This window comes from Pinus tabuliformis, chromosome 7 (genome assembly GCF_031772625.1).
Source record: "Pinus tabuliformis cultivar Carrire ecotype Pingquan chromosome 7, CPIR1, whole genome shotgun sequence".
Taxonomy (NCBI): Eukaryota; Viridiplantae; Streptophyta; class Pinopsida; order Pinales; family Pinaceae; genus Pinus; species Pinus tabuliformis.
In genome coordinates this window covers 184,243,393-184,265,418 of record NC_142293.1, presented here as the reverse complement: position 1 = coordinate 184,265,418, position 22,026 = coordinate 184,243,393, and the positions used below count along the sequence as shown (strand labels likewise).

The window sequence follows — 22,026 nt, the reverse complement described above, 5'->3', positions numbered from 1 at the left end:
TTACTTACCTCTGCAGGCTTGCTCCTCGCTCCTTGGCACTTGCTCGTCGCTCCTCAGCTCTGGCTCCTTGCTCCTCAGCTCTTGCTCCTTGCTTCTTTGCTCTTGCTCCAGCTCTCAATCTCTTGCTCAATGAAGTTGAAATGAAATTTTTTTGGCCCATTGGGCTTATAAAATAAAAAAAATTTTCTAAATTTTTTTGAAATTTCGGGTCCGGCAGATTTTTTTTCCGCCGACCCGCTCCCGGACGGGAGCGATTTTCGGGAGCGCGCTCCCTTAAAAAAATTTGCGCTCCCTGGTCTGTCAGGGAGCGACTTAGGGAGCGATCGCTCCCGAGCTCCCGGAGCGATTTTTAATGCCCAGGAGCGATCGGGGAGCGATCGCTCCCTAAGTCGCTCCCTGACAGACCAGGGAGCGCAAATTTTTTTAAGGGAGCGCGCTCCCGAAAATCGCTCCCGTCCGGGAGCGATTTTGGGAGCACGCTCCCAAGCCGCTCCCGCCCGGAGCGCGGTTCGGGAGCGGGTTCGAGGGGGGGGGGGCGCTCCCCCGCAACATAGGGTTCAACACCTCATACTCATCAATCCTATCCACGAAGGACCTCATTAAATATGCAAAGGTGTCTAGTTTCCTCTCCTTCTCTAGTTCATCCAAAAAATGAGGCATGGTAGGTCAGCTAGGCTGGCCATGGGTATTGTTCTGTTGGATTGCGCGTGCATGTGTGTGGCTTCTCTGTTGGTTATGTATCAACATTCCCATCATTTGTTGCATCCCCTTTAGGACTTGTTGGTTTTGCCTCACCAACTCCTCCATGATCCCTTGTGTACTCTTCCCCTTTTGCGTCATTGGAGTGTCCATAAATTCACCAATCATTATGCATGCATGTCTAAAACCTCCATGATCTTGCTAGCTTCCCCACAACTGGCCAAGATCATGCTCTAATACCACTAATGGAAAAATATAGTAGATAATAGAAGCAAAGAACTAGCTACAATTATAGAATTCAGAAATGCACAACCATACACATTAAACATTGAAATATGAGCAAAAATTCTGAGCCATTATATTAATATGGGTAAATATGAGTACAACAAATGAGAGTAGAGGAACCTAGGCTTGCTATTGCAAGCTATGACAAGAACCCAGGTGTGAATACAATGCTCAAATGCTGAGAAGATTCACAAAGAAGACTGCGCATGCCCAGGAAGAATTGCTAGTTGCTGTTGGACAAAAACTAGAAAACCTACTTTGTAAAGTGCTTGGAATGAGATGAAATTGAGTGAGCGGCCTCTGCGCAAGAACCCCAGAAAAACCTAGAAATATCTCACGAACCCAAGTGGTGGAAATGGTCCCAGAGTGCACTGTGCCCTCCTCTAATAATTTTTGTTGTTAGCTGTTGGATGGAACTAGCAATTCTGCCCTCAGAAGTGTTCAGACAATTCTGCAAAATTAATCCTGAATCCTAGCCTCTTTTCACCAAACCCACAAAAACCCTTAAAGGGTTTGTGCTGAATCCACAGACCCCTAGTGAACAAGTGCAAATTGCTGAATTTCACCAGAAAACGCCCCATAGTTCTAATACAGCTGAATTAGGCCCAAATCCACCACTGAAAATTCCTTCATGCTCTTTTCCAAATTTATCTTCGAAAGACTAGCCCTTTTCCAACACCTTGCTCCAAGTATCAATTCTCTCTCAATGCCTGCGTAAGCTGTGTCAAGGAGACCCTACACACTGTTAGAATTAACAAATTTGGCCCACAAAATAATGCCAATCTCAGCGTTGCAAATCCACTACAAAATCACTGACATCAATAGAGAAAACCACCTACAAAATACCCAGAACTCCAACTAACAATAGTTGATCCTCTAATGAGCAACTCGAATTGCCTCTGCGCACAAGAGTGTGCAAAACTGAGTGAATATCTACAATAAAGTTCTGTGGGAATCCTGAATTGGGCTCCACTAGGGAAACACTCGAAGTTCTCCGAAATGAGGGTGGAATTTCCGCTTGGAAATCCCTTGTTCTGAACAGCATGGGTTGTCTTGGCTAAGCATCCCAAGATAACTAATTGTTGAATTATCAAATGACCAAAAGATACCAAATGGAGGCCTCCAAGCTCTACTTATAATCGCTGGCCCTCTCTCCCTTAGGTCCCCGCCTTCCACTAATTCGCACTCCTTCCTCTCTCTCTCTTTTCTCACTAGTGCGAATTACCTCTTGGGTTGAATTTTCTCTCCTTGTGGTCCCCACTCTCCACTAAGGCTGTAATTTTTGCTTTTTTCTCTAAGTCCCAATGCCAAAAATGTCTCCCTTTTTCCAAAATTGTCTCTAATGCGGAAAATAAAAATTGGGGATATTACACTTTACTTGTATTATTGTATAAATGAGGGAGGTAACTCTCATATAAATAGGGACTTCTTGCATTTCATTTTCTCATTAGCACACATTCTATTCTCTTCTCTCCAAGGAAAGTTCAAATTAGTATTTTTTGCTACAATGGGCAACATGTGGTGTTTTATGGTGTGATTTTCTGGTGGAGTTGTTCTTTTGCATGGAGATGTTATTATGGGATTGAAAGAAGTGCTTTCTGGAGGATTTTGTAAGTTTAATGCTTTATCGTTGATATTTTGCATATTGAGTGTATGGAGTAGTGTTTCTATTTATGCCATGACTAAATGCTCGATTATTGTTGAAATCTTCTTACATTATTGCACGCAAAGTTGTTCTCCTTAAGGTGTATTTGCAAAATTTGAATGTGCATTCCCTATATTTAATTTCTCCCCTCACAAGAATAATAGTTAGGGTTTTAAAAGTGGATGCCCTAGCCATCCCCCCTTACTCCATCAAAGTCTTTCCCTTGAAATTTAGCCCTAAAAGACTCCATTAAACCCTAGTAGGATAAGGCACTAATCATTTGTGTGTTGATCATCCATAATTTTTTATTTCATCTTCTTTTTCCCATTCCTAGACATCCAGGGTTAGCCTTTAGGGTTTCTAGGGTAGATTTATACACAAACGTGAATTTTGGTTGGATGTTTGTAGCTTATAATTTAGGAATTGCGTCTATAAATCAAATAAAGACAAAAATTATCATAGTGGATGGTTAATATTCTGTTTTTACGGCTGAGGTCATCCTTCTTTTGTTGTTTATGCATACCGGACAATGATAGAAATCAACTTCCTAACCTAACCCTAGTCTCTATTAGAAGGCCTTTGTTTCTTTGTTGTTGATTATCATTAAAAGTCCTTTTCCTTGGCTTTTATATAGCATTGTGCACCTTCTTGTTGCATATCAATCAAACTCTGACTTATAGCAGTCTTATCTTTGGTTTAGGCATAGAGTATTTTCACCCTAGCATAGAACCTCTAGGCCTTGTCAGTGCTCTAGGGCATACTAGATACCTATTTATCCACCACCTTAAGCCATAGTAGTTAGAACATCCTTTATGTGATTTGGAGAAGCCTCCCTTGTGGTTCAATACCCCTAAAGAGTAGGAGAAGGGTTGCAGAGGTGACATTGGCAACCCTGTCTCTTCTTGCCATAAGGTCTGGCCTCACCTAGTGAGGTTTTGACTAGGTTTGCTAGATTTTGTGGCAACATGTCTGAAAGGTAGAGGATTTGTTAAGTTCCAAGTGGGGGTGATTTATCTTGTAGACCAAGCCCACTTCCTTGACAAAGTGCAAGATCAATTTAAAGAGGTGCATGTGTTGAAGTTTCTAAGTCTAACAGTTATAAACCTTCCATGCACTTTCTGATTTATTCCTTCCTACTTGTTCTGATTAATTAACAAGTTATTTACCATGTAAATACTAAAAATAAACACAAGTACATGCTCAACACATTACAGATCATCAACTGAAGGAAACATAAACAAGCACACAAATGACACTGTTATTTTTGGACTAATGTCCTCGGAAAAACCCAATGCGAGAAAACCGGTGTAGCTATCTGAGGGTTTGATTTATTAAGCAGTTTCAAAATATAATTTGGGTGCCAAATTCAGCTCACCCAACAGAGAAAAAATCTCGGTAGTAGTACCTCTCCTTCGGAGACAGATGCTACAGTTGAAACCTCGAATAAACACTCTGGCAGCTCTTCAACTTCCCCCACGAAAAACCCCAGCATCAGCCTTTAGGGACTATGTTAGATTTCCCGACAGTTTCGGTAGTTCTTGGCAGTTGCGGTTGTTCCCGGCAGTTCTGGCTTCTGCCCTTTGCGTCATGTTTCCCGACAGTTCTAATACTTCCTGGCAGTTCTGGCTGTTCTTGGCAGTTCCGGCTTCTCTCCTCTGCGTCAGCTTTTTGGCAGTTCCCGGCAGTTCTGGCTTTTGCCCTTTGCGTCAACTTTCTCGGCTGTTCCAGCACTATCTCTGCCTCTCTGCTTCTGTATTCACTTCCCCTCAGTTGCAACTCCAGATCACTCTCTCAACTTTCTCAGCAAACTTAGCCCCAGAAAGTCAAAATCTTGATTTTTTGATGTGTTCTCCAAGTGACCCTCAAGCCTCTTATACTTTTCTTGTTGACAAATCAACGGCTGAGATTAAGTCCCTAATTAACGGCTAAGATTAGATCTGGCTTGATCCATGACTTTTGGACCATTCTAACACAGTTTTATATTAATTCACATTAATATTTTAATTTCCCTAAGTTTAGACTTAGGGACTCCATTAAACATATTAATTTTTTTAATATCTCCCAAATTGTTTAGAATCTGCCCAAACCCTTTCTGGGTATTGGAGATCTCATGTGGCTTAGCCTCTCCACCAATTTTCGTGGCTAGAGCACATCCGATGCTACCCCAAATCAACACTCCCTCTTAGCGAGGACTGTGCTCTAGTAATATTTCTCATTGAGCATCACTCTGATTATCCGACATCGGTCTCTGTGCTTATGCTAGCCCTGCTACTCAACATCCTCTGCACTGCTACATCCTGTACTGCTACCCATGGCCCTGCCATTGCCATTGTTGCATCTGTACTGCAACTCCCTCTGCATCCTTGCTGCTGCCCATGGCTCTGCCACTGCCACTGCTGCATCTGCACTGCAACTCCTCTCATCGTGCTGCCTGTAGCACTACTACTGCTAACTACTGCACTGCTACCCAGTGATTGAGAAGTAAGTAACTGATCTCCCAATTCTGACATCTCCGTCAAGTTAGAAACACTCCTGATGCTGAAGCTCCCTCTGTCACTAACAAGTGCTCCCTCTCTGACCTCTGTGTCATTGCAACAACTCCATGCATCTCGCACTGTTGCACACCTCTCTATGCCATCCTGCACTGGTGCAACACTCCCGTGCTTCTCGCACTGTTGCAGCCTGCTAGCCTTGCGCTGTCCTGAGAATCCTGCACTGTAGCTCCCTTTGTCGCTTCATCCGCATTCGCCTATACTGACATTGCATGTACTGCTACTCCTCTTTGGGGCTCCTGTAGCAAGGTCTAATCCAAGAGGCTGGGTACCTCGAGGAGCCTGCCCCTCATCGCCTATAGTCCTCCTGACTACAACTCGATGTGTCCCCACTTCTTTTGAAGTGGCACATGAGCACTCATGGCATAATCATCGTCTGTCTCCACTTCCTTCTTTGCCTTCGCTGGCGCAGACTTGGTCTCGGAGGCCTCTCCCTTATTCTTCTTCCTTGGACACTGGGTCGCATAATGACCCAACTCCCCACAGTGGAAGCATTTGACCTTGGAGAGGTCCTTCTTCTTCCGCTTTTCTTGCTTACCCTCAGATGCTAGGGCAACATCCACCTCCTCCTCCTTCTTGATTCTGATCCCCTTGCTGCTGCTTCCCGTCTTGGTCACCCTCTTGATCTCTTCTTGGCGAAGAGCCGCCCACATTTCCTCCCAATCTGGAAGGGTCACCCTGCCCAGTATGCTCTGGACAAACACCTCCCAGTCTTCTGAGACTGCATTCAGGGCTGTTCTCACCATCAACTCTGGATCTGGTGTGGCCCCTATGGAAGTCAGCTGATCTTGGATCTCCTTCAATCGACCAAGGAAGGTGTCGATTTGTTCTCCCTTCTGCATCTGGTATGACCGCAGCTGATTTTCTAGGAGCATCTTCCTCTGCACGGAAGAATGCTGATACAACTTGGTCAGGGTCTCCCACATCTCTTGTGCCGTATTCTTCTCGGCAATATGTGGTACTATATGATCCTTGACCCCTTCAAGAATGATACTTTTGGCCCTCGCCATTGCTTCCTCATACTTGTCATTGTCAGCTGGGTCAACTGGGATTGCTATCGTCTTCAAGGCGAAGTGCTTGACACGATTTCTGTCAAGTACGGATAAGATTTTGGCCTTCTAGACTACGAAGTTTGAGGCTCCATCCAGTCTGTCATGGTCTCTTACTCCGTGTAGTGCCATTCCATTGCTCTTCTACTTTCCTCCTAGAAGATCTCGATGTGACTCCCTCCGAGCCTCGATTTCCCTCCTGGAAATCCTTCTGCCGATGTCGAGATGCCCCCTACTCTGATCGTCTGTGCAACTGCACCACTGATCTGGATTTCTCGGCTAGAAACCCTCGGTAGCAACTCCCTCCTTAGCCTTTGCCCTGTTAGGTACTGTTCTGACAACAGTACCCCACCAGCTCCACTCTGCAACTTATCCACAGCCTCCTAAACCCCAACAACCTGAAGGTGAGAGCTCCTAGGCTTTGCGCAGTCCCAACACCGACAAACTAGCTCCCTAAGCCAACTGCGTCTGCCCTCCTGGCCTCTGCGTGGCTTTGCATGAGCTTGTCTTTGCCTCCCTCAGCCTCTTCTTGGCTTGAACTTGATGATGCAGGCACTGCATCACCCCTTCCTTGCTGTTTTGCTGCTAGGAACAACTTCTGTCACTCGGGACAACTATTTTTTGCTGCTGCTGCTATGCTCAGCTAATGTCCTCAGTTCTCTTGTGATCTGCAACCACTCTCTGATACCATGTTGAAGTTTCTAAGTCTAACAGTTATAAACTCTCCATGTGCTTTCTGATTTATTCCTTCCTACTTGTTTTGATTAAATAACAAGTTATTTACCATGTAAATATTGAAAATAAACACAAGTACATGCTCAACACATTACAGATCAACAACTGAAGGAAACAGAAACAAGCACACAAATGAAACCGTTATTTTTGGACTAATGTCCTCGGAAAAATCCAATGCAAGAAAATCGGTATAGCGATCTGAGGGTTTGATTTGTTAAGCAGTTTCAGAATACAATCTAGGTGCCAAATCCGGCTCACCCAATAGAGAAAAAATCTTGGTAGTAGTACCTCTCCTTAGGAGACAGATGCTACTGCTAAAACCGCGATAGCTCCTCAGCTCCAATCTGCTCCACGAAAAACCCCAGCGTCAGCCTCTAGGGACTGCGTTAGCCTCTTCTGCCCTCCGCGTTAGTGTTCTCGGCAGTTCCGGCAGTTCCTGGTAGTTTCGGCTGTTCCCATCAGTCTCGGTTGTTCTACCCTCTGCGTCAGCTTTCCTGGCAGTTCTGGCTTTTGCCCTTCACGTCAGCTTTCCCGGCAGTTCCGGAAGTTCCCGACAATTCTGACTTCTGCCTTTTGCGTCAGCTTTCCCGACTGTTTCGACATTATCTCTGCCTCTCTGCTTCTGTATTCACTGCCTCTCAGTTGCAACTCCAGATCACTCTCTCAACTTTTTCAGCAAACCCAGCCCCAAAAAGTCGAAATCTTGATTTCTTGGTGTGTTCTCCAAGTGACCCTCAAGCCGCCTCTTATACTTTTCTCGTTGACAAATCAACGACCGAGATTAAGTCCCTAATCAACGGCTAAGATTAGATTTGGCTTGATCCATGACTTTTGGACCATTCTAACACAGTTTTATATTAATTCACATTAATATTTTAATTTCCCTAAGTTTAGACTTAGGGACTCCATTAAAAATATTAGTTATTTTAATATCTCCCAAACTCTTTAGAATTTGCGCAAACCCTTTCTGGGTATTGGAGATCGCATGTGCCTTAGCCTCTCCACCAATTTTCGTGGCTAGAGCACATCCGATGCTACCCCAAATCAACAACGTGTTTCACATCCTAGCAAGTGAGGTACTTTCACATCGGTACATGGTTTAATTTGCAACAAACATTTTACTTCAAAAAATCCAAAAAATTTATTTTTCTGCTTCATATTAGGAGTTATATCTTGTTGATTTTTACCCTATTGTATCATAGACAAGTTTTTATCTTGGGAAAATTGAAAAGTGATAGTAGATATAAGCCAAGGTTGTATACAATGAGACATGCTATTATTGGACATATTCTATTCTTTGCATCTAGTTGATTTGAATGCAGATTTGAGCTATTTTTTTGCTGTACCTGGTACCATACAAACCCTGTATCAAATATCAAGATTTTAAGCTCCCTACAAATAAGTTATCTATTAGAAATCTTGTTTAGTGACTCTATTTTGGTTTTAATTTGTTGATTCACTGTTTGAGAGTCCAAAATGGATACTTTTCCAACCTTATCTAAAGCAAGTTTGCACGAAATGGGGAAATGGGTACAAGTTTCCAAAACGGGAAGCGATACGAAATGCAACCTCCCCAAATTTTGGAAATGGGAAACGCGAATATATCTATATATATATATATATATATATATATATATATATATATATATATATATATATATGTGCGATTATAAAGCATAAATGATATATTATAATTTATTACATTTAAACATTAATATTAAATTTACATCACATTTACTCATGAATGATCACATAATGAAAATAAAAATATCGGAATATCCAAAAGCAACCTTTATTATATATCCAAATCTCAAAATCAGCCTTTATTTATATTAATATATGAGGCTGCAAGTACAATAAAGACTATAAGGCTGCAAGAACTATAGAGACAAAAGACTAATCCTCATCAAAAATAGAAGCAGTACAATGCTCAACAGTGGATGGTGGTGCTGAAGAAGATGATGTGCCAATTCCACTTCCAGACTCGGCCTCAATATTCAGGGCAGCAAGAGAGAGATCCAAATCAGGATTTTCTGCATCCACATCCCATTCTTTAGGACTACTGTTGTATTCTGGACCCTTACAAGATGCAAGGCGAAGGTTGGAGTGCACATAAACAAAATCTTCTTCCTTCTGTGAGCCCAACCTATTGCGCTTCACAGAATGAATAAAACCATAAGTGCTCCAATTCCTTTCTGCTGATGAAGAGCTTGCCACTTGTGAATGAATACAAATGGCAAGGTTTTGCAAATGTACACCATTTGCTCCACGACAAATCCACCACCTAACTGGATTCATGGTGCTTCACTCCTCCAAAGCTGATATATCTGCATAATCATCTATTCCTGCAGCAAAATTAGCAAATTCCTCCTTTACCTCCTTGTGTAGATGAGAAGGAAACATTCTCATAAGGGCTTTTTTCACCCCATTAGCCACCTCTCTATCCTTATGGGGTGCCTTCCTCTTCCCATTGCTTTGAGCAATAAGCTCCTCATCATAAAATTTGGGGTTCAAAGCATGTGCTGAAGTGTGCAATGGAGTGTTGAAATTGTTCCACCTATCAACAATGATTTTCTTGAACAAACCAGCGAAATGATCATCAACAAACAAAAGTTGTGGAGACTCTTGCGAAATGATTTCCATAGTTTTCTCAACCATGGAATCCATGCCATCATATACCTCTCCTAAGAAAGGTTGGTCAGTGTCAGCACTCCGGAGAAGCTCAAATGCAGGGGTTGTGAACTTTAGCAAGAAATCTACCTTGCTCCACCAATCCTCATCAAGGCACAATCTACACACTATAGATCCCCGCTCTGAATCTGCTTGTCTCCACTCAATCCAAAGTTAACTCACCACCATAGAAACTAATGCATGCTTAACCTCAACAAGGTGGCGCAACATCGGGAAGTCTCAGCAACTTTTTACAACTCCAATTTGGAGTACTCTCGAAATATGACCTGAGATTGGTGGTGGTTGGTGATGAATTTGACAATCTCCCTTGCTTCCCCAGTGAGTTCCTTTATCCAGGAAACTTTGTTGTCGATCTCCTCTAAGATCAGATTCAGATTATGGACAATGCATGGTGTCCAAAAGATGTGGTCATACCTCCCCTCAATAATTAAACCTGCAGCTTTGCAAACTAGTGCATTATCCGTGATAACTTGCACCACCCTATTAGGCCCTATTTGTTCAATAGCTTTTATAATAACATCAACAATGAACTGTGCATCTTTCAACTCTCCTGAGCAGTCTTCTGCCCTGATAAACATTGCTCCTTTGTGGGAAGTGGCAATGATATTTATCAATGGTCTGCGCCTTGTATTTGTCCATCCATCTGAGACTATGGTAACCCCAGAGTTACTCCAGGAAGAACGAATTGGAGCTAAAATATCCTCCACAAGCTCTTTCTCATTTTTGAGAAGCTAGGTTCTGACCTTCTCATAGTTGGGCCCCTTGTACCCTTGAGGAGCTTTGTTAATTGCCCTTATCATATCTTGCCAATAAGGAGAGCGAACAACATTGAATGGGATACCACATGCATAAATGCACCTAGCCACTCTGGAATCAATTTCTTCTCTTGCTTGCACATTCACCAATTTAGCAATTCTGCTATCCTGAATTGAAGGGGATGCCCCTTTGGTATTTTTGGGTGCTGGTTGTTCATGTTTTTGAGTGGGACTGGCTCTTCTCTTTCTTGCTTCAGCTACAATCCTTGGCTCAATGTTAGATGGAGCTTGAGTAAGGTCATCATGCCTTCTCTTAGTACCATCCACCTCATCTTGCTCTCTTTGATATGCCCTCTTTGCCAATGGATCTGCTGTTTTTGTGCAACCTGCAATCCCCTGTCCTCCTCCATGCAAAAGATGTGTTTCACTCTTGGGTAGGAGTCCTTGTACGAATTATTGCAAAGATTGCATCACCATTCCCATGAGCCACCACCTACACATCTTTGAAGCTTCGTCACATGCCTCCAAAGAGGATAATATTCAGCCCTTGGGTTGGCCCTAGGGCTTGAACTTGCAGCTGCACTTTGGTTGGAAGCCATTGCTGCAAAAATAAATTAAAAAAACAAATCTGTAAATAAAAAACGTTTTTCATATTTTTGGCAGCATAAACCCTAGAAAAATTGAAGAAATAGTAGGAAAAAACTAACAAAATGAATGTTGCTTACCCAAATTAATTTTCTGTAGCTGAAGCTACCCCAAAATGCCAGAAAAGAGAAGAGAAATATGGCTGTAGCTGAGCCAAAAATCCAAGAATGTCGTAGCCGGAAACTCTTCACTCCAAATCTGCTACTGAAATCTCTTTCTCTTGCTACTGAAATCTCTTGCTCTTGCCGCTGAAATCTACTTTGCTCACTGCTCAAAACACCCTAGTTGAAACAACTGCTTTCTTCCTCTCTTCTCCTTTGCTAAAATCGCCAGTCTCCAAGAGAAACGACTTGCTAAATAGTGTGATGAGAGAATGAGACAAAGTTCACTTTTATAACTTTAGACAGGCATCTAGAAGCAACTAGAAGTCACTAGGATAACCTAAAAATAAATTAGAAAACAAATTAAAAAAAATAATTTAAAAAAACACAAGTAAAAAGCTGAAATGTGTGTCGTACGGCCGTGAAACACGTTTCCGGCCGTACTGGCCACGTTTCAATTTCGTGAAACGTGCCAGTACTGCCGGAAACACGTTTCACGGCCGTACCACATGCGTTTCACCGTTTCATACTTGTTTCCATACGGAAACGGCCTCTTGCCCTACGTTTCTTGCAACTTAGATCTAAAGTTTATTTTAATTTTGAATTTTCTCGGCACTTAGTCTAGAGGGATTTGATCCCATTCTACAACAAATACAATTTCCAACTTTTTGGAAATTCCTTTTTTTTGCTGTTATAGGTTAGAAAGTAGTCTCATAAGACTCATCTATCATCCACCAACCTTCCCACCCTTAGATCTATGATCTAGAAGTGCTTTGAAATTCATTGGGTAGTCAAATTTGGATAAATATGTTGTTGTGCCTATTGTTCACTTAATTTGCTCCATTAACCCCTAACCAATAGTCAAAACTGAGAAATAATGTCATAATTGGTTAAGATCTTTTCTCCAAATCAATTTTGAGTACTTTCATGATATATTTGCATCATTTGGTGGTGTTATTGCTGTTTTGGTTTTCTGCTGCATCTTCATACACAAGAACAGCGAGACAGTCCCAAGAATTAACTCCTCCATCTTTTCTTGAGCCCATTTAAGGGACTAGTCTTAATTGGATTTTGTTGAGATATCAATTGGGAACCCTCCCTCGGTGAAAATTCCTAAACCCGTAAGGAATCCCTACTGCAACAACTGATGATATTCCTAAACCCGTAAGGAATCCCTACTGCAGCAACTGATGATATTTCTCCTACTTGTTAGGTTTACATGAACAAGTTATTTGCAGTTTCCTACGGCAAATATTGAAATACATACACTACAACCTACACCATTTAAAATAATATGTCGAAACAAGAAACTGAACAAGAGAAAGATACACTACAAATGGCAGTTGTTTTTGGACAAACGTCCCCGGAAAAACCCAATGCAGGAAAACCGGTGCAACAAATCTGAGGGTTTTAATTATTAAGAAGAAGTTATTTTTGAATACAACCTCTGGATGCCTTGCTGGCAATCCAGTACAGAGAATATCACTTGGCAGAAGAAATTAGTGAGATTACCTCACTCTACACTGCAAGTCCCAGCTGATCCGGCCACTGAACCAATGAGTTCCCTGGCTACTTCTGCGCTGCCCCTTCGTGGGCATGCGTCAGCCTCTAAGGCATTGCGTCAACTTTGCTAGGAATCGATTTGCTCTCAAGAGTTGACTCCAACCCTCCCGGCTCAGAACGTTAGCCTCCTCAGTAAATTTCGGACCTCTGTGTGGAAGGCTTCTGTGCTGCTCTGTGTGGGTCCTGCATGAGCCCTTCTTGGCTCTGAGTCACCCTCTTTGCCAACTGCGTTGCCTCCTCTGTGTGTCTCTCTGCCTCTCTGCTAAGTATTCTTGGCTCTGGAGAAGATCCTCCAACCAAAAATCTCTCTGCCCCTCTCTGCGTGATCACTACAAAATCATTGCGCTGCCTCTAGCTTCAACGATTTGATTTGACTGATCAACTTTCCGTGTGTCTTCTAAATGACCCTCAAGCTTCCTTAAATAATCTTCTTGTTGACATTCAACGGCCCAGATTAGAAGCTAATCAATGGCTAAGATCATTTTTACTTGATCCTCGTCTTATTCTAGAAGTTACACCCACAGTTAGATTAATACCCATTAATTATTTTAATTTCCTAAGTTTAGACTTAGGGACCCATTAAAAATAATTAATTATTTTAATAAAACTGTGTTCGGGTAGAATTTCCCAAAACACTTTCTGGGTTCTTTGGAATACATGTGCCCAAGCCTCCCTGCAAAATTTGAGACTTAGAGCACATCCAATGCTACCAGAAATCAACACCCTTGGCCTTTCAGGAGGAACTTGGGGTTAAAGAGCGAGGTTTTGGGTTGACGTGATTGTGGGCCGCTACCCTGCGTGTGCCAGTTTTAACATGTTGCAAGGACCTTGGTGGCCTTGCTAATTGGATCTATAACAGGTCTTAAGTTTAGGTGTGGCATGTCTTGTCTCTCTTGAGCTTCTAGAGGAATTGTACTTGAAGACAGATATATGTTAGTTTTTGGTAGCAATGGACAGGTGTTCTAGTCTCTATGGTGTCTAAGAGGCTAAGGAACAAAGGAGGATAATTATTTTCAAGACCCAGAAAAAAAATCCAAGGAAAATTCCTTAATTAAATTAATTAGCCAATTATTAAATATTTTCCTAAATCTAAATTAGGAAAATTGGTTAATTAAATTAGATTAATTGAGATAAATCGATTTTGCTCTAGAGACTTATGGAAAAGTCACTTGATGGGGTCAAGATGATCTTAGCCATTGATTGTGATTAGATCATGGTTGTTGATTCATCAATGAGAGATTATAAGAGCAAATCGATGGGTCAGTTGGAGACATATCAAGGAGTTTGAATTACCCAGTGGCAGTGATTAGCAAGGGCGTAGTTTGAGCAATGGAGACACCAACAAAAGGGTTTCAACAGAGTAGATTGGGGAGAAAATTTTTGGAGGAATTTTCTCAGCGATTTCTAGTTTCCAGTGAGAGGAAGGAGGTCGATTTCATTAGCAGAACATGAGGCTGAATTCAGCAGTGCGAGTAGCTGGTTAGCTAGTGGGAGTGACAGAGGAGCATGTTTCAGTTGCCAATGCTGGATCTATCACCCGGAGGTAGTGCGAGTTAGTCAGATGAGGTGCTGGAGGCTGTTTCTCTTGCAGAAGAATTTTCCTAGAGGCGGTGCGAATTTCTGGAGCAACTAATGCGAGATGCAGAGCCAATGCGAGTTGCTGAGCGTAGGGTGAGTTGCACAAGGAGGCCGAATACACCTGTAGACGGAGACTTTTGTGTTTCCATATTAATTTTGTGAAGAGAAAAATATTTGCCGGGGATTTGCCAGTGAGAGGCTGGCAGACTGTAATTCTCAATTTTTGCTGTAGAATTAATATGAAAACCCTCATCTGTAGAACTGGTTTTTACAACACTAGGGTTTTTCTAGGGGCAATTTGTCCAAAAATATTGGCGTCGTCTATTTTGTGCGTGTACATTATTTCTCAGTTCCTGTTATTATTTGTGGAAATTGCAGTAGTGATTTAATTGCTATTTTCCGTAAGTAATTTCTGAAGACAAATAATCTCCAGTAGATAGAAGATTAAATTCCAGTTGCTGCAATTAAGGAAATTTCATAATATACTATTGGCCATTCAGTTTATAAATAAGCCTTCCCACTTGTTTCTACTTCATGTTATGGTTTCATATGTGTCTGTCCTTTATTTACGCATGAATACAGATTGTTGCTTCACTGATTTTATATTTGTTGAAACTGAACATCTTTGGGATAACCCCCTTATAATTTTCTGCATATCAAAGTTAATCATTTTGGTTAGTTTGAGCGTGTTTGTAACAACCTTACTGCACCTTCTCCATGCTGTTCAACTTCAAACCGTCTTGAATGTATTTTTGACTCCATCACCCATGTGATTGGCATTGGTCTTTGTCTAGCATCCCATTTATTTCTGAAGTTTATCTTACATCTTTCCTTGGGATTGCCACTTTGTGCCAGCAGAGAGCCAGCCTAATGAGAGAGGGAGAGTTGCTGTGGTGACAGTGGGCAACCTCTCTAAGTGCCTTTAGGGTTGCACTGGGTATTGGGACTTTGCATATCTTGAATGCAGGTCTGGAGGTAACAGTCTATGTTGAAGAGATTTCAAACTTGTTTCCTTTTGATGCACTGGCAAGTGGAAGCTACAACTGGAAAATCATTGAAGTTATTTCAAATCTCAGAACAATCTAGCTTAGAGCTTCCCTATATTTATGATAAGAAATCAACATCTGGCCAAATTGACTGAAGTCTATGGCATTATGTCCACATGAAATATCATGAGCATGCAAGGAAACATATATCTAAATGTTGAAAGCATAATAATGTATCTAAGTCAATGATACACCAGGAAAGTTACATGTACTTCCATTGGTAATTAGCTGCAGCTTCAAGAGAGCTGAATGGTGCTGAAAAAGATTATCTCTGTAAACACGGGATGTAAATCTTTTTGGATTAGAAAAGTGAATCAGGTCACATGAGTTCAACTTGACTTTTGCATGAGGTGTGTTTTAAAATGTCTTGGTTCAAAAATGAAAAATCTAATCGGAATTCATAGTTTTAGACCCTCTTTAGATTAATTGGAAATTTCTGTTTTTTTTGCATCTCTGGCTTTGGGAACTTTTCCTACTTTATTGTAGACATTTAAGCTTCCCTAAAGCTGATTGATTTGGATTGCAGGGAACTTGTGCAACGCCTTCAGAAAACATTAGCTGAAAAGAATGCTTTGTATATCGAGAAGGAAAGGCTAGCAAAGGAGCGCACCCGAAATTTTCAGATTCTTGAACGTCAGGTCTGGCCCATTAACCTGATATTCTCCATTGCAATAATATTTGACAATTTTGTGTTTGGCCAACTTATAGAGGTACTGCAGTTTCCATGTTCCCATTTTCTTTGCCTACTTGAACTAATAGATGTTGTTTTCTTTTTTGTTTGGTTCTTTATTGAGTTAATGATCTTCTTTTGACCATCCTTGCTCATGTATGATTGTCTTTTCATGTGCCTCTTGTTGAATTTCTGATGTCCTTGTCAATGCAACCTTGGTCCATAATCGTTTGAGTCTTATTGGTTAAAACTATAAAAATATATTGTTTATTATCAGATCGCGTCCTCATCTATAAGCTGAAAAGAATTTTCAGAGATGCTGTGATTGTTTTTCATTTTTTGAATAGATGATTACCTGTCTTATATTCAATGTATGAAATTTTGGTTTGCGACAAGAGGACTTTGTTATAGATGATGTGGGAGTTGCCTTTGCAATGCTTGCAAATATATTCTTCCACGTAAAAACGAAAACGTCTACCTATGCTCTGTGTCCAAAATATAGCTTGTTATATGCATATGATAATTAATTTAAACATAAAATTTTATTAAAACCGTTAAAACCCTAAGCATCAATAGCTAAGCTTAGAACTATTATAGGTTTTATATACCTTTACTGAATTCTGTGCAGATCTATCCTTTTCTGGATTTCCACCAGTTTAGCTTTTGGAGAAAACAGTTGATATCAAATAGCTACTTCAAAGGAACTACAGTAAATTATATAGGGACGTGATTTGAGAAAGTATGATGTGGCTAAATGTTATGGTCTCCTCCTACAGACCCAATAAAGAATAGCTCTAGAAATTTTCTCGCTCATTCTGATTCTGTAAATGTGTGTGAAATGCCTGTATCAGAATATTATTAATACCCTTTGCTAGGGAATATGCAGCATAAAAAGCAGTTTATGATTGATGGAGGGAAATCTAAAAAGCCATTTCACCTTACATGGATTGGAACCATCATTGATATTTTCTAATCTTACGTGTCCATCTGCAGGCTACAGCTATTTCCCAGTTGATGGATGAGAGCGAGAATAATGCAAAGCAGAAAGATCAAGCTCTAGACTCGCTTAAAATGATAAATGAAGACAACAAAATTATGACTATGAATTTGGAACGCCATAGTAAGGTGCATGAACTAAAATGTTTCCCTTCGTTATGCTTTCTGTTTTTTTGGGATGTTCTCTCTATATGTACTTGTGCACAAGATGCAATTTTACTATGGTCTGTTGCTTTCTTTTTCTCTCTGTGATCTATACCGGGGATTCATTTTTTAACTTCCTGGTTCTTATGAGCTGCAAGCTTGATTTGTTGGTTGATTGAACAATGAAAATGTCCTATTTTGTGTTTATAACTTTATATGAAATTGCCCTCCATATTGTATCATAATTAGTAAGTTTGCTTCAGTTAATTGGACATCATCTTGTATCTTGTAAGGTGCATAAACTGAAGCGTTTCCCTTCATTACACTCTCTTTTCTTTGGGATGTACTTAATATATCTACTTGTGTACAAGATGCAAATATTAGTACAGTCTGTTTTTTCTCTCTGTGACCTATGCTGGGCAATTATTTTTTAACTTCCTGGTTCTCTGTGTTGCAACTTGCAAGCTTGATTGGTTGGTTGAGTGAACAATGAAATTTGATGTCCTATTTTGTATTTATATGAAATTGCCCTCCATAAGTTGTATTATAATTAGTACTATTTTGTATATATATGAAATTGCCCTCCATAAGTTGTATTATAATTAGTAAGGTTGTTTCAGTTTATTGGATATCATCTTGTATCTTGTAAGGTGCATGAACTGAAACGTTTTCCTTCATTACATTTTCTGTTTTCTTTGGGATGTACTTACTATATCTACTTGTGCACAAGATACAAATTTTAGTATGGTCTGTTGGTTTCTTTTCCTTTCTCTGTGACCTATGCTGGTTCATTATTTTTTAATTTGCTGGTTCTTATGTGTTGCATGCTTGATTGGTTGGTTGAGTGAACAATGAAATTTTATGACCTATTTTGTGTTTATATGAAATTTCCCTCCATAAGTTTTGTCATAATTAGTAAGTTTGTTTCAGTTTATTGGACATCATCTTGAGCGTAGCCTAACTAATAGACAAAATGGCTCCTTTTCCGGGCATTTTTTTTCCTGTTAATTTTGCCAAAATTCAGTACAAATTTTAAGGATCATAAGTTTAAGCTGTTTAACTTGCAAAGTTCAAGTGCCCTGGGGGTTTTTCAGGGTGCTGAATCCATTTATGCATTTGAAACACATTTTAAACAGCAAGAAATCACAATATCGCCCGAAATTGTATCGCCGGATTCTGGGGGACAAGGCCATTTTGTCTATTAGTTAGACTCCACCCATCATCTTGTATTTATGTTTTAACTTTTTCATTGTTGCTGACAAAATTACAAATTATTATTATCCTTGTTTTATTCCTCCATTTGGCTGCAGGTTATTGAGGATCTTATTAATGTCAATGCTGAGATGATTGATGCAGCTAACTGCTATGCACAAATGCAAGATTGGGATGAGAGCCACCCAAAAGAAGCTCATCCTTTGCTAATTTACAGTGTTGATGACAATCATGATGGAGAAACAAACTTTTATAGCGCTGAACCGGTGACTGTTGATGAAGATTGTAAAATATCATCTTGTGCTGTGGAGAAAGCGCAAACTAGATCAGCTGTTTTAGATGAGAAAGTTCTTGTTACTGGTCAGGTTTCCGAGCAAACAGAACAGGTACATATATATGAACAAGAGATTAGAAACACCTATGCTTCTCTTTGGCTACTTATCAGTGGTGATGAGTTCTAGTCCATGATACTTCCAACATATTATACAGATGTTCAACAGTAGTTTGTTATTCAATTACCCATACACTATTTGTACTTTTGTTTTCAGTGTCCCATACACAGTGGTGTACCTGACTGTTTGCCTTAGCCAGTAGGGTATCAATTCATAAAATTTCTGAACTAAATTTCTAACTAGACACTAAATGAACCTATTCTCCAGATATCCAACTAATTTAATGAAATTACTTATATAAGCACATACTATGATTTATGGAACAAATTCCAAGGTTCAATGCATATACACCATGTCAAAGGATCTTAGCTCGAGTGGTTTGGTGAACAATTCATTTCCCTAGCTGCATGGATTCATGTGTCTGGAGACATGTTCCAACTGGCCTGTTTGTGACATTTATGAAATAGTTGTACCTAGTGTAATAGCGGTAGCCAAATTTCGAAGTTACTGATTCTCCAGAAATTCTCGTTCCGGTTAAAAAAAATGTGCGTACACCATAATATTATTTTACATGCATTCCATCTAGTTTACTCATTGTCATTCATAATATATACACATATATCATCCATGGTACATCGAAATACATTTGATTCCACTTAAGACTAATCATTCATACGCAACATGGAATATTATGTAATATCCCTTTTTAATTACTTTATAAATTTTAAGAATTTTTCTTTATCCCAGATTCATTAGGAAATTTCCATACACAATTTGCCGAAAATTTAAATGAATTCCAATAAAAATTTAGACAACTGGTAACCACAATGTCATAGAAACCCAGCCAATTTTATTTATTAATTTTCTAGAAAAATTACAAGCAAGATTATTATTGAATTTGGTGACAATACTAGGCTGGTTCTCCTGGATATTATTTCGGCCTTGTTTCCGCAAAATCTAGCAGGCCTTGCAGACGATACCCAATAATGCAAACACTAGACCAAGTGACAACGATAAGGTAGTAGCCCACTGTCACCACAACTACTACCCTTGCTCTTTATGGATTTTCACCAATGGGAGGAGTCCTAGTAGGTAGGTTACCTAATAGATATTCTAGGTTTAGAGGTTCAAGGTGACAAAGAGGCTTCTAAGGGAAAGGCACAACTTAAGTACAGGGATCCAACAATGAAGAAGGGGCAATTCACTTTCTAGGTAGAGGCAAAATTGAAGCAATGCAAGACCTAGGGTTTGATTGATAATTTGTGAGTTGGGATGACCTAAGGTCAAGGTGCTAAGAAAAGGTTTCTAATGGTGAGTATAATCAAGTTAAAGGCACATGAAACCTTCAGCAAGCCCTCAAGTTGAAGCTATAGCCAAACTAGGGTTTTATCCTAGGGCAAACAACTAGGGCAAGAGAAATTATGGATGAAAATGGAAGGAATGGCCACCAAAGGGGGATGATTTTGAGGCATCCACTCAATGCTAGATATTAAGACCTTCCAAGACTGAAAATTCCTCATCCTAGCCTTTTCGCACTAAGCCCTAGTTGGCTGCTTGGCCTTAAGAGGGCCGAATTAAAGGAGGGAGAAAATTCAAGTTTGTGGATAAAATATGGTTTGATCATTAGCTAGACAAGGCCAATGCCTAGTCCTTGCATGGATGGAGTCTAAGGATGCTTGAGATAAGTTATAACTTGCAAAGGAGTAAGGTTGTTTGATGCTTGTTACCACATAATCTAGTAGGGCCCTAGGAGGGGAACCTATGGGACAACTACTAGAACAAATGACAATAATGGGATAAATACCCACTATCACCTCAGTCAGTGTCTCCTTATTGGAATGATGAACTACTCAGGCGGGGGTGAATCAGTAATACTGAGATTCTCGAAACTTTTAAGAATAAGTCTTTAATTCTTTCCTCTACTATCAATTACTTGTGAGAGCATTCATACACAATACAAATGAACAACAAGACAAGGCATTCACATGTACATACAATCCATCACAAGAGCATCATACACATATTGACACAAGTATTTTTTTCGTGGAAACCCAAAGGGAAAAAACCACCAATTTGTTTGTTGTTATGATGTGAATTAAGCACCTACTTAATTACATCAATTTGTTTGTGAGCACCCACTCACAGGAGGCATCGACCCCCTTAAGATAGCAAGCCCCTACTTGCCAAGAGGCACCAACCTCTTATGAATGCAGGCCACCACCTGCTCTAGCCACTGTTCTACCTTTCATACAATTTTCAAACTGAAAACAGGGGCAAATACATATATAGAGAAATACAAATCTGATTCACTGCAGTACCACCCTCTTCCCTTTAACACTGCAGATCTCCTCTGAACTATGCTCCTTGCTGCTCCTTAAGCTCTAATCACAACCCTTTGCAACACTATGTCTCAATTTAACACTTGGGCCATTTGCACAACTTTCGCATACTCCACTCCTCACTCTTCAACTTGCACACCAATACTGTATTCCCCCAATTTGCTGTTTTGCAATCACAGGTTTTCTTCCCCTGTCACACAGTGATCAATGCAGTCCTTGACAACCATAAACCTTCTATACACACAACCTGAGTGTGTAATTTATGAATGGCTTTCCATATTGCTATAGCGTCTGACTTCTTGCTACTGCAATCATATTAAACGTGGAGCATGGACTTCTGAACATTTTCTCTTGCTCAGCTACTCAACAACTGCAGTTGCAGCATAATCAATTCGGAGAATGGATCACTGTGTGATTCTCCATGCTGAGAATTAAATCTCAGTCAGTCTGTACTCCCATGAGGTTCTTCCATGCTTATTACAGAGCTTGAAATGTACTTCAACATGGCTTCTCTGAACTGTGATTAGACCTCCAGTCCCTGAGGCTCTGTTCTTCATTTAATTCAATGAAGCGTGCACGAGAGATCAAAGGTAGCTTATTTCAACTCAATATTGGCCCAACACTCTTCTTTGAAGATCGTGGTCCTCATCGCCCTTGACTTAGCGATCTTGACAATCATTGTTTATTCTAGCGACCAACTCTTCTGCGCGCATTTACTCTTAGCTGTCGACTCATTCATCCTTCATACATCTCTGTGCTACAATCTTGGAGCCCCACATCTCGTAACTTTATTAAGGTGGCTATGTTCTAGGATATTACGAGATCGCGAGATTTTGAGCCTGGCCTTTAGCCCCTTTTGCTTCGCCTCTTATTGTTTTTCACCAAAGGACCGGATGCTGTGACCGACGACATAACACTTAGGTGCTAAG

General features: G+C 40.4%; 1 protein-coding gene across 4 annotated transcripts in view; it reads left to right on the top strand.

The window, feature by feature from the left end:
* Positions 1 to 22,026, top strand: part of LOC149246465 (uncharacterized) — a 250,623-nt gene that overhangs the window by 188,510 nt on the left and 40,087 nt on the right. For all 4 annotated transcript variants that reach the window (XM_089457927.1, XM_089457926.1, XM_089457924.1 and 1 more), the window contains 3 exons: positions 15,871 to 15,982; positions 17,008 to 17,139; positions 18,465 to 18,752. In XM_089457927.1, the coding sequence (XP_089314053.1) occupies positions 15,871 to 15,982; positions 17,008 to 17,139; positions 18,465 to 18,752 (532 nt within the window). The remainder of the gene's footprint in view (positions 1 to 15,870; positions 15,983 to 17,007; positions 17,140 to 18,464; positions 18,753 to 22,026) is intronic.